The sequence below is a fragment of the Podarcis muralis genome, chromosome 10 (assembly GCF_964188315.1).
Source record: "Podarcis muralis chromosome 10, rPodMur119.hap1.1, whole genome shotgun sequence".
Lineage (NCBI taxonomy): Eukaryota > Metazoa > Chordata > Lepidosauria > Squamata > Lacertidae > Podarcis > Podarcis muralis.
This window is the reverse complement of record NC_135664.1, coordinates 51121837-51135535: the sequence shown is the minus strand read 5'-3', so window position 1 is coordinate 51135535 and position 13699 is coordinate 51121837. Positions and strand designations below refer to the sequence as shown.

The window sequence follows — 13699 nt, the reverse complement described above, 5'->3', positions numbered from 1 at the left end:
CAAGTATAGCAACGCAACGTTAAGAGAAAAAGCCGCAAAGCGCCTGACTCTTCTTAAACCATTTTAGCCAACCCCCATCACTTGTTTTCTTTTTGAAACTACAGATTAAGCCCTGCTACTACCTTCCGTGCTTTGTGACCTCCAAGAATGAGTGCCTGTGGACAGACATGCTTTCCAGCTTCGGCCAACCAGGGTACCAGTCAAAGCATTATGCCTGCATCAAGCAGAAGGAGGGCTACTGCAGCTGGTACAGAGGATGGGCACCTCCTGATAAAACAACCATCAATGCCACAGACCCCTGAACACCCCCTTTTCTTTGTTCCTTCCCTCCCATGCGGCTGAGCATTCTTTGGACACTAACTCATATCAGATCATGATGACAACCATGATATTAGTGCCTGTTTCTTGCGAATTTTAGCACTTCGAACTTTGGTGTTTTGTTTGTTTTTTAAATCTATGCTGTCTTAACTGATTATCTTTTTTTTTTGTTTTGTTTTAAATCACTTAAAAACAACAACACAATCGCTATCACCCATTTTTGGTCAGAAGAGATTTATCTGGGAACTTCTGTTTGCACACCAGATAAATAAGGGAGCTTTGGCTCTCAGTTATGTATCACTCTCTATATAGCAATATAATCTATATTTTTGTAGGAAAACAAAAATCTCAAAAATTTCCCAGATGGGTATTGTATCACAATTCCAGCCCCCTCCCCAAGCTGCTTCTTCACTTACACATTCAATCCTCAGACCATGTAGATACTCTTTTTTAAAAAAAATGCAACCAGTTAGGATTAACAATGTGAGCAAATTTAAGCCACACACCGGATGGATGAAAAGAAAGTGATGATGTTTGAACTGGATAGAGCACTGGGGGGATTCAGCTGTCATGTGCATTAAAAGCACTACATCAAAATGCCTGTCTCGTTTGAAATGTGAATGTAAAAGCTCCATTGTAGTTCTGGGTTGTGCAAGAGCATAAATAACAGCTTTTAAAAATAAACACCAATTAATGGGAGCGAATCCCTCTTCTAAGTATGGAGCAAACAAGTTCAGAACCAAATCAACACCAGGCATTTTGGGGTTTTTAGCCAGGCATCCAAGAGGTCTTTTCAACATAAACCCCTAATACATGCAAATGTATCAATACAAAATAAAACAAATAAATACACTTAAACAAAGATACTTGGAAAGAGAGGCAAAGGGAAGTCTGGAGAAAAGAAAAAAAAAGTAATCTAATTAAGGCTATTGGCATTAAGAAATTAGATGCCAAAACATTGTTTTGTTGAATGGAAATGTATATAGATATGATGATATAAGCTATTTTTGACAGGACATGGAATTGTTTCATGCTATAAGCAATGACAAGTTTGAATCTTCACATTCCAAGTCACTGGATACTATTTTTTTTAAAAAAAAAAACCTAAAGAGGTTGACTTTCCGGTGTTTCTGCAGTAGTGACAATAATGGGTGTTTATTCCCCATGCTATGTGCTTCCCTCCTCTCCTTTTAGCTGCAATAAGGGCCAATGCACACAGCTATTCGAAGACTGAAAAGTCACTAGGTTTCCTCCTCTTCACCAGTCATTAACAAAGCAGTCTTGGGAAAGTGCCCTGGTTAATCAAAGTGAAAAACAATTCTGTTTCTAGGACTTTTCATTGTGTGGCGATTATACTACACAGGAGCCTTTTCACACTACCACATTGCCATATGAATACTATGCGGAGAAACACTCCTTGGTCATTCTTTTTCCTCCTCTGAAATGATCTGCATCAGTCTGCATAGTAGCCAGAAAAATACGCTGGATGGGTATATAACACACCCATCTGTGCTACCAGAGAAATACTTAGGAAGTACAGAATTCCCTAAGGCTCTAGAAATCACCTTCTAGCAATGCAATCCTATGCATGTCTTCACAGAAGTATGTCCCGTTGAGTTCACTGGGACTTACTCCTAGGTAAGTATGTATAGGATTATAGCCTAAAGGAACATTGCTGGCTATGATTAAGCAGAACTATGCTTATGGGCTCAGTAAACCTTCTGGCAATGGGGATGAAGGAGGAGGTTGTCCCACCTTCACTGTGGACTTGGTAATTTGTTTGTTTTTATTATGAAAAGTATAATATAAAAATATTGTAATAAAAGTATTTTACATTATAATGTTGTCAAGAAGCAGGGTTACTGATGGGATGGGCAACTATATACTTTGCGGAGGCTGTGGAATGGGGTGAAATATTGACAATGAACACAAGTTTTCTTTACAGTACTTTTTAAAAGTTGGTTTTTGTGTGTGTCTTAATTTGCTATCTGTCTTCAATTCATTCCAGTGTAGAAAATAGAGCTGTCATAAGCTGGAAAGCGATCAACTTAAGCATGTGCCTAGCTACCTTCTTACAGGCAGGGAGAGCTTCATGTGTGCATTGGAGCTCCCACAACCACGAGAGTCATGACCTGGAGTTCAGGGCTATGATCCTGAAATAAATAATTCCTGCACTGTACACAGAAAACCAGCATATCCCAGAGAAATCTAAGCTAGTTCCCTTTTTGCTGATGTCTTATTTTTCTGTAGGAAGTTATTTTAACACGAGGGAGCATTCAGTCATGCAATCCGTAGTCTGTAGACCAAAGTGGTTTTATCACGTGGTCTGCTGGTTGTGCAGATTGGTCCTAATCTCAAGACTGCACCCTATGTTCTTGCTTGCTACACTAGGCCAGTAGCAAAGTTCATCCAGTGTTCCCTCTGGCAGCAGAGTTGGACCCTGAGGCAGTGGCGTAGCGTGGGTTGTCAGCACCCAGGGCAAGGCAAGTAATTTGCGCCCCCTAACCCGTGGATTTGCACCCCCTAACCCGTGGATTTGCGCCCCCTAACCTGTGGATTTGCCCTAACCCCAGATGTTGCGCCCGGTGCGGCCGGCCCCCCCTGCACCCCCCACGCTACGCCACTGCCCTGAGGCAGTGCTGGATTTAGGGCGGTGCTGGCAGTTCCCCCACATAGGATGCTGAGCTGAGGGGGCGCAAAATTGAGAAGATCCATTTAAGGGTGCTAAATTTTGGCTTCACACAGGGTGCCATATTATGAAAGATTACCAAAGTCCACCCCTGCCTGGAGCTGGGATTTTTGTACAACGAGCCGGCATCCATAGCAAGAAGTGAGAAAGAGCAAGTTTTGCCAATTGTAAGATAGGACTCAGTGTGCCTGGTTTTGTACCTGTTTCCAGGGAGGAAATATTGACCCGTTAGGGCACTTATTTTAAAGCCATCATTGTGATGGAATTGCTGACACTTTCATAGAGCTATTGGCAGCAGAAGCGTTCTTGAACTGATACTTCTGAAGAGGTACAATGGCAAAAACTGCAGCACTGACACTACTTCTAATCTAGCCAAAATCAATGGCATTGTTCTAAAGGCGTATCCATTTTAGTATTGAACCACAGGGGTGGATCCCTCACCATACTTTGGAAATTAAAAGCTGCACAGTGGGCACTGATAATACAGCTTTTCTTTAATGTCATATGGGCACAAAATAGTGCACTTCACTACAATATACGAAGACATATGAGAAGTGTTTTAATGTTTTGAACTTGTCAAAACCTCTGTGCAGATTCGCTGTCCCACATAAGGTTTGAGGACAGTAGCTCATTCATTGCCAGTAGGATGCACTCTCCAGACCTGTCTACGTACCTATAAATCAGATCTTGAAAAATTGCCAAGGCCACATAAAATCATATTGAGACTTGAGTTAATCCTCTCTCCACCAAGCCTTCACCCTTCTGAAATGGAAGTTAACAAGTCTAGCAGGCCAAATTCAGTGAAGCCAGTGTTATGACTGATGTGGGTAGGGAGAGTATTTCAGTGTTTCTAGCAGTGGCTGTTATTTATCAGCTTGCTGGAGATAAGGTGGCCTAAGTTCAGTTTGTGTCGTTTCTGAGATAAACCTAACATGAATTCAGATCTTGAAAGGCAAGAAGGGGAAGCAGCTTCCTGTTGACTGGGTTGTTAAAAAATGTGATCTGTATTTCCACTGAATGGCAGCTCCGCATTTGTATTATTTTCACTGACTGTAGAATTTTAAGATCATAGCTGAGACTTTACAGCTCTGCTATCAAGCTATTGTAGAAATCTCTTTAATTGCCAAGAAGGTACCGTATGTGTCTTTATACAGGCTATAATATATGTGTGTGCTTTGTAGGAAAACAAACAAAAAACAAACAGGCCACCCATCGGGGGGGAAAGTAAGTTCTTTTTGTATACAGATTTCCATTGTACATTACAGAAAGTAAAGAGTTGTTGGAGGGCATGCAACACGACTAAGAAGGCAAGGGCAGAAGCGAACAACCTTTCACCATGCTGATAATCAAGCCATCAAAGAGGGTTGTTTGGGGTTTTGTTTTGTTTTAATAAGGAGTCAAATGGAGGGTAAAGATTGAGGGGGAAGAACCCAGCAAAAAATACATTTCTTTTGGGAGATCTCCACATTTTTTAGTGTTACTAATAATCAGTAACGCGGGTGGCGCTGTGGGTAAAAGCCTCAGCGCCTAGGGCTTGCCGATCGAAAGGTCGGCGGTTCGAATCCCCGCGGCGGGGTGCGCTCCCGCTGCTCGGTCCCAGCGCCTGCCAACCTAGCAGTTCGAAAGCACCTCCGGGTGCAAGTAGATAAATAGGGACCGCTTACTGGCGGGAAGGTAAATGGCGTTCTGTGTGCTGCGCTGGCTCGCCAGATGCAGCTTGTCACGCTGGCCACGTGACCTGGAAGTGTCTGCGGACAGCGCTGGCTCCCGGCTTATAGAGTGAGATGAGCGCACAACCCTAGAGTCTGTCAAGACTGGCCCATACGGGCAGGGGTACCTTTACCTTTACTAATAATCAGTAGTGGATACTGGGGTGGGGTAGTTGCTGCTGCTTACTGGGAGGGAGGGGGGGCAAGGGGGGGCAAGCTTGGTGCTGTGCAAATGCACTGGCAGGAGCGCCATATTTGCTGCATCTGAACAGCATCAAACTCTCCTGCTACCTTGACCTTCCCACCCTTCATCCCGGTAAGCAGTAATGACTCTGCTGCCAGGAAGTCAGGTAAGCACCACTGCCCCATCCTACTGTCTGCTACTGCTAACAATTTTTTATAAAACAAAATTGCAAACTGCTTTCTAATCTTTGCTTCATTCCCTTGCACAACAACCCTTGCCATCATTCCCATTTTACAGGTGGCCAGGACAAGAGCGGGACTTGAAACAGGTAACCCTGACCCAAGTGCAACTCTCTATCCACCACACTGGCTTCTCAGCATTATAGCTATTAAGCTGAGCTTTGCACTTGGTGCATGGGCCTGAGCCATACCTGTTGAAGTCAACTGGCACCTTTCCATTGATTCCAGAGGTTTAGAGATGTAGGTCTGTGCAAGCCCAATGAAGAACCCTTATTCATTTCAAAGAAAGCTTAATCCTATGCCTTTCCAAATAAAGGAACCCCACTGAGTTCAATGGAACTTACTCCCAAGCAAGTATGCACAGGATTGTAGCCTTCTGCAGTCTTAGTATGTCCCATCAAACCTAGTGGGGCTCTCTTGTGAACATACAGGCACTGGGTTGGGCTGTAAATCTGCATTCTTTTCTCTTCTCCATGACTATCAGTCTGGGAGAAAACGTCTCCCCAGAAGGAATGTAATTTTTGCTTAGTTTTGTAGCACTGTTTACAGTTTTCCTCCTTGTTTTTGTTATTTATAAATTTTATATTCAATGAATGTATATTGTCTTTTAAGGTAATAATGTTCACTTTTTATAGTGTCCTTTTATTCTAAAACAATAAAGTGTTTTATTTCTATCACAGACATTTTCCCTTCTTTAATTTGGTTGACAGTTTTGAGCTATCTGACTGGCTATTGCTGGTTAGTGGCAGAAAGCTGATGACTCATGTTTATCAGACACTTAGGGTATGTTCATATTACCACTTACTCCACAACCATATTGATCCTTTACAAATACTTCTGTTTGATGTGCTTTTTCTCAAACCAGCTTCAATCCGACTAGAAAACTTAAGCCACATTCACTTAATGCTTAAGAACAGTGTGTGCATTTAAGACAGCCATTGTGCCTTTGCAGATAAGGGTGCATACACAGAATACAGCTTCATAAATAGGAGTTCTGGGGTGTGGGTGGGTGTTACAGGGGGCGGAGAAACCAAAAAGGTAATGTATATTGGATGAAGACATCCCTGCCCCCACTCTGATGTGAACAACACTATAGAAATGTGGCTTGAAACCCAGTGCAGTAAAACAACCTTGCTGCATTTTAAGCCACTAATGTGAACATGCCTTTAAGCTCCACAGCTTTCAACGGGTCTTATTCCTAATTCCTTAGAATTCTCACTCTGACTTCTGCGTCATCCCTGGGAATTCTCATCTCCTCTTTCTCTGTGCCAAAGTTGGGAACAAAATCTAGCATGTGTCGGTCACATAGCTTTCTCATAATTATTATGCATGAAAATTGATTTTTATTTTTTATTTGGAGGAGAAGATAATGATCATATGGGGATCACTGGCCATGTGCAAATGCAAGCAAGATTTGCTTTCATTTACATTAGTTCAAGTTCATTTTGCTACTTTCAAAACTGTATCCAGTAGTCAAAACAATATATGGCGCGTCATTTGTGAGGTTCTGCTTTATCCATCTTGAACTACGAACAGAGTTCAGAAGATTAACAAGTGCAGAACAAAGCTCTAGTTACATGATAAGCTGAAATTCTATACCAAGTCAGACAATCGGTCCACCCAGCTCAGAATCCACACTGACTGGTAGCAACTCAGTCTATCTCAGCCCTACCCAATGATGCAAGGGAATAGAATGGGAATCCTTCACAGAGAGCAGCTGGAGTAATCTAGTACAGTGTCCTCTCCTGCAGCAGCTCAGATCCAAGGGACAGTATGGCACTCAAACTTTGAATAGTAGCATCCTCACCTCTTCTCATGCAAGAGGGTTCCCCCCTCTGCTCTCCTTACACCTCATAAATTATCAGCAACTCTTGATGCCTCAGCTCTGGCTGCTTATAATTCTACAAACACAGATGTTTTAGGCCCATACACAGTATTATAATTAAACAACCACTTAGAGGTTTTATTTACAGTTAAACATTATACAGCATTTGTCACATTACTAGAAACGGGCTGGTTCAAACTGGGGTTTTTGAATGTTACTGCCCTAAGGCTCTGTACAACAAAAGAAAAAGTTCCCCAGAAAAAGTATGGGATGGTTGGTGTTTTTTGTATTATAAAAAGAACAGTACTGCTTTAATAACCTCTGCATTTCTTTTGTGGATTAAGTTCTTTCTTTCAAAAGAAAAAGTACTTTTGCTAAGCATATCCAGACCTCTTTTTAGATGTATAAAAATAAATGCACTAAATCCTTTTCATGTTATAAGAAAAAATACCCGGACTTCCATGTAAATAGTTATAGTCCTTATTGAGATTTTAAATGAATAACAAGCAGTTCTTTTTCTGTGAGACCTCCAGGTATAGGGTGGTATATAAAGCCTATTATTATTATTATTATTATTATTATTATTATTATTATTAATTTCTAGAGTCCACTGGATCACTGACAGAACCAAAGCTCCCAAAAGGAAAACTTGGGTGAGAGATGGGGAAATAAGTTTATAACTAAAGGAAGTCAGTTTGGGTCACATTTTTCAAACAGACTTCACAGAGTAATCCTGATGTAAATGTTTATTAGCAACGGTATCACAGCTTTTTAAGTACTGTGTAGTTCTCATCACTGAAAAGTTCAGACCAGTTGTAATGCTGAATGCAAACCCACACATCTTTCCAAGTACTGTACCACACAGTCTGCTTTATTTGTCCAAATAGGAGGAACAAATTCCTGCAGAAACAGCTGCATTTACTCTGAATGCAGTCCTGCACAGCAAAAATGATATTGATGGCACCAAGGCATGCGGATAGAAATACAGAGTTATGGCCATAGGAAAGACTAGCATAATCAGGCCACACGCACAGCCTCTTCAGACAAGCTTCTGACGCATCCCACGTTGCCTGCCCCCCCCCATTGCTACTGCATCTTTCTCTGCAGTGTATGGGAGATGCCATCACCCTAGTCATGAATGTTATACTGTTATACTTTGTGTGTAGACAGGCACACAGGCACAAGTATGATAAGGAAACATGGTCATCAGAACTGGGGCACCAGCAGCCATCATGAACACTACACACATGAGGGAGGAATGGCCTTCAAGGCACCAAGCCTGAAGGTGTAAAACTGACCAAATGGGATGGGCATATCTGTTGACAGACACAATGTCACACCCATCAATACTGGCAAACTTGAAGACACAAAAAGATACATATGGAATGCATCCTTGTAGTGCCGGATTTACCTATAAGCTAAACAAGCTATAGCTTAGGGTCCCACTCTCTTGAGGGCCCCCCCAAAAATTAAAGGAAAAATAACCACTGGATGTACATTTCCAAAATATAAGATAAAAAACAAATAAAATAAAACCTACATACAGCAACAGTGTTTTGTGATGTGTAGGCTCCTATTTGTCATGTGAAAATGGCTTTGGATACCTACTAGAGGTCCATAAATTACCATATAGCATATATTCAACACAAAAAACAGTGGCAATTTGTTGACAAAGGACAGCTGGACATTACCTTCAGTAGCTTAGGGCATCATCAAACCTAAATCCAGCCCTCCATCCTTGTATGAACCAATTACTGTCAAGATCCAGAAGTCTTTATGCATCCGTCAAATATTACTTCACTTTTCTAATGTCCTCCTCCCAGAACCAGGGAAAAAATGAGAATGAGTTTTAAAAAATGCCATCACATTGCTGCTGCTTTTCTGTTAGGTGTCACTGGGCCCCTCCAGACATGCTTTTTATTGTGCATTCGTTATGATTTGTGTTCATGATGCTATTAGGATAGTCATACGTGAACCCACATTCAATCCTGTTTGTGCCTACAAAAGTTATGGGGCGGCCACACTGCATCATTTTTAATCAGTGTATTTTATGTAAATTCCTACTGAAATTCCACAGCTTTTTATGCCACAAATGCTCCAGTTTATTTTTGCCCCACTTTTGCGGCAGTATAGCCCCCTCTGGACAGCAATAACGTGGTAGCATCAGGGAACCATCACAAAATAATAATAATACTAAAGTGGAATAAATTCATGATAAATGCACTCTTCTTGTCTCAAGAACATATTGTGGAGTACACCTGTAATAAAACATTAGTCTGGAAGGGCTCACAGAATGGTTTTCTTGTTCTCTCCAGTGTCACAGTCCCGTTCTCTATATATCATAGCACACCATCAAAGAAAATAAACCCAAGGTACTTACCATCTGTTTATGGCTTGGAAAGAAGGTTTGCTCCACAAGAGGGAACTTCTCAGGACCCAGAGAGTTGAAGATTTTAATTAGCTGAGAGAACTAAAATGGAAAGAAAGAGGATTCATGTAACTTAACAAGCACATACATATAACAATTCCTATCCTCAGAAGTGGTCTTTGGTAATATGGCAACCTGAGCAAGGACAAAATCTGCTCCCCTCCTATTTCCTATTTTTACAATAACTTCTTTTGGTAAATTTGCTTTTAAAACGGATATTCTGAATATTATTATTATTTTGTGCCCCCTCATCTCAGCACCCTACGGGGAACTGCCCACACCACCCTAAATCCAGCACTGTTGTCCTGCCCAAGGCCATCATCTTCTGCCCCAAAGAGCAAGAGCAAGAAATGGAACCTGCGGTAGGGGCATAAAGATTCCTAAACCACTCCTACTGAGTTCTATGCGGAAGCACAACCTTGGGACAACTTGGGACATAACTGAGATGCACAAAACCAAATATTCACAATAGACACTGGCAATTCCAGGAGCAAATTTATGCCCCCCCCAATGTCAAGGCATACTTCTTGACAAGCTCCCCAGTGAATGGATCCTACAGATAAAAGTAAAGTTCATTTGGGAACAATACTTTGCAAAGGGCAAAAATTTAGAGGCCAATTATGGGCAGCAGCAGGAGGAGCATTGCTTTCCTTTCCCGCTTGTGCTCCAAAAAAATCACACCTGTCATAATGAAAGGCCTTTTAACTTAGGGTGCTTCTTAGAAAATTAAAGTGCACATACTCTTCGACCCCAAAGAAGTGCAAAAATTATATGGCATGGTTGTATGCCTCTCAGATATTGCTGGTCTTCACCATTTGTCTAAATAAACATAACTATTCCTTCAGGGGGGAAATTAAATATTTGAGAAAATCCAGAAATCTTCCAACAGCATGTGGACAGTGCAAAAGTCACCAGCAAGCCCAGTCAGAGATCAGTGCATGCGGATAAATAAAATATCCTGCCATTTCCCCCTGCGATTATTGTTGGCAACACAGGTTGTTGACCCAGCATAAAGAAGCGAGATTGCCTCTCTTAACTACTTACACGAACCCTGAACATCTGATGAGAAAAGCAAAATAAAACTGTTTTGACTAGCTCAGTGAGCAAACATAAGAAGTTACAGCTGTGTGTTTAAGTGTATGTATATGAGAGAGAGAGGATAGACACAACAAGCAAAAGAGGAGTGTATGTTAGTCACTGTACAATTATGTAGCACATTCAAATATAAAAACATGTGTGATCTATCTTCTATACGCATGCCGCAGTTCACATGGGGGCAATCTGCCATTCCTTCACCAGGTTATGCCAGTCCCTGGTCCCAAACTTGTACAAAGCAGCAGCACACACAAAAATGTTTATTTATTTGCTTCCAAAACGTATACCCTGCTTTTCAAATGCATTTGCATTGGTCAGGGCAGCTGTGTTGCTCTGCTCACAACCTGGGCACAGGTAGAAAAGGCCCTCTCTTTTTCATTCTGACTCCATCATGCTTCAGACACTGGTGTGACACAGAGAAAGGCCTCTCCATGAGATCTAAGAGAACAAATAGGCTGATAGGGGAGGACCTCACAGCATATCATTTATATATTATGTATTTGTAAATGCTTTTAGCCTGCACTGGAATGCATGCTACCACATACCAAGAATGGGGTATGAAATGCACTTCACATGGATGACCTATAGTAGCTTTCCTACTTCGCTTTGGGGAAAAAGATAGAAAGAAAGAAAAATAAGGAAAGGTAATTAAACTTTCACTGTCTCTGGAGGGCCAGCAGAGAAAACAACATTTAACAGAGAATATTTATCCATCTATGGTGGTACCAGTTTGCTATCTCTCCCAACTGCTTCTCTCTGTCAGCATACATTGTAGCCTTCTTTATCTTTGAACTCTGAAGCCTTAGTTTTAATGGGCATTTTTAGAATGTACTTGTGCCCACCTGAAACAAGTTAATGGGGAATAATAACCTTTTGCTGAATAGTTTTCCTGCTTGCTTTGCATACCTCAGCCAAATATACTAATTAATTAATTGTTATGTTTGTGTGACCACAATAAGTGAGCTAACATCATCTGATGGTTTTAGCACCAGCATCTAGATAGGTATCAGGGAAATGAAACTTCCAACCATCCTACCACCAGCTGCCCTGTGGGAAGGATCCTGGTGGCTTTTAATAAGTTGATGCTGTTTATTGCCATTTTAAAGAACATATTTTAATGTATCCTGGAAGGTGGGATATAAATAATTGTCATAATAAGTAACATTGGTAGGGTGCTTTGCTAATTCCAAGTAGCATGAAATACCATCACACTGTGGACAATCTAGTACCATATAGGAAGGTTAAATTTTGACCATGGAAGTAGAATAAATAAATAAAGGAAAACATGCTAATCTGAGTGAAAATAAAGAAATAATCTTGTTCTGCAACTCAAGACTTGTTTATTTCTATGTTGTATATGTAGCAAATTTTCAGCAAAATATTGATGAGCAGATGCCTAATTTCAAATACTTACTTTGTAGCTTACATATCTGCAATAGAGTAATATTAATTCCCAAAGTTTGCTGTCTCAATTTCTTAATAGTCTGCTATAATTTCAGGTCTGTATTCCTTGCCAGAGATGACCTCAGCAATGTAAGTTGTGCTTGAAATGCATATCTGACCCATATTCAATCAAGTAAGCCAAAAACTGTTTCCAATGCCAGTTTGACCTCTTTGATTTTATTAAGCAGTAGTGGGAGAAAGTAGAGTCTATGAGCTCATCAGGACTTAAAGAATCTGGGCAGCCCAATACCATAAATCACCTTATGATTATGATTACACAGTACAAATATTGTATGCCGCACATCCCAGGGGACAATGTGAGGGCACCTGGGACTACCACCTTGCTGAAGCTAAGCAAGTCTGGCTTTGATCATTGCCTACATGGGTAGCCACCTGGGAACCAACCATATCTACATTCACTTGAGTCCCATGATGGAAGAAATACAGGATATAAATGTAATAAAATATACAAAAATCCTGCACTTGGCAAATAAAGAACAGCCATGCTTTTCTGCCCCCATCCTGGTTTTATTAGGGGGAAATGGCACACTGTGTTGTGATCCCTGCTTTCCATTCAGTTTTCAGAATTTAAAATCTGCTCTGGAGGATTGGGGGAACAGGTTTGGGGGGGGGCACAAGGGAAAGAAAGGGGGGGCAAGTTCCATTGTGCAAGCAGTAATACTTGTGCTGAAGGGACCATGGCCTTGTAGTACTTTGAATACCACCCCATGGATCTCTGGAGAGAATGGAACGTTTTAGTCAGACCCTGACACCTGCAGGATGTATCAGTGCCAGAAGTCTAAGCCTTTATCAGGTAAACTATTTGCACATGAGAATCCTCCACTCTTCCAGATTACTTAATTCCAGGCCAGTGGAAAATCCAGTGTGTGGTTGCCACATGCCAGACAAGCAACAAGTACTGAGTTGCCTGTGACAATGTTCTCTCAGCAAAAGCCCAAGGCCTGCTTTCCTCAGTTCAGCTATTTGGTCTGTTAGGTATTGAGTTGCACAGAATCCTCAGTCTCACAGCATACCTGGTGTGCTTGAAACAAAATAACAACAAAATAATTTAGATTTACCAAAACAACCAAAGTATTAAATTGGGAGCTTCTTGCAGTACGGGGATCCTCAACTCCCCTCTCATTTCATGTAAGGAAGCTTAAGAATGGCACCTACCACCCAGGGCTTGCTGCAAAAATTGTAGATGGAGAAAAGAGAATTGACACTGTGGACTCCGCCATATTGGAGGCCGATGATGAGGCTGCGGAAGTCCTCTCCTAGTGCCATGCTGTAAGCATGCTGCCGGATGAGAACAAAGTCAGGCTTGAAGGATCTAGAAGACATAATCAGAGGACATTTCTTAAAAGTCAGTCAAGTCACCCACTTCCTATCAGTTACTTTCTTTTTTGCTTCCAATGCCTTTCCTTCCTATAATTCTAAGATTTCAAAAAAGCACCAGTCATTGTTATTATATTAAAGACATCAATAAATAAAATCCTTCATTTTAGGATTTACGAAACAGAACTGAGAGGACTCCAGGTACATTTCTCACAGTTTCCATTATGGGCTCAGACAGGAAGGCTCATACAGGAATGATGTACAACAAGAACTAAAGGTAATAAATTAGGAATGGTAAAGTGTCTTTCCAGCCGTTCTCATGTGAAAACTTTGGATGGATTTGGTGGCAATTTTTTGCAATGTGCTGCACAGATGACAGAGCAAAAGCAGTTGCTGAATTCTTAAAGCTGGAGACCAATTTAAAGATCACC

At 41.2% G+C, this 13699-nt stretch overlaps 2 protein-coding genes across 5 annotated transcripts in view; one reads left to right on the top strand and one right to left on the bottom strand.

Moving 5' to 3' along the window:
- Window positions 1-5818, top strand: part of TIMP3 (TIMP metallopeptidase inhibitor 3) — a 46941-nt gene extending 41123 nt beyond the window's left edge. Inside the window, exons 5-6 of one of the 2 annotated variants that reach the window (XR_013394399.1) lie at window positions 105-2763; window positions 2952-5818. Coding sequence is in view for 1 of the 2 variants with exons in the window: in XM_028747499.2 (XP_028603332.2) it covers window positions 105-302 (198 nt within the window). In the remaining variant the exon portion in view is untranslated. Of the gene's footprint in view, window positions 1-104 lie in introns of both variants that reach the window. The other variant, XM_028747499.2, reaches the window with a different exon arrangement.
- The window catches only part of SYN3 (synapsin III), a 173442-nt gene that overhangs the window by 116794 nt on the left and 42949 nt on the right, over window positions 1-13699 (bottom strand). For all 3 annotated transcript variants that reach the window (XM_028747496.2, XM_028747495.2, XM_028747497.2), the window contains 2 exons: window positions 13107-13263; window positions 9345-9434 (listed from right to left, as the gene is read on the bottom strand). In XM_028747496.2, the coding sequence (XP_028603329.2) occupies window positions 9345-9434; window positions 13107-13263 (247 nt within the window). The remainder of the gene's footprint in view (window positions 1-9344; window positions 9435-13106; window positions 13264-13699) is intronic.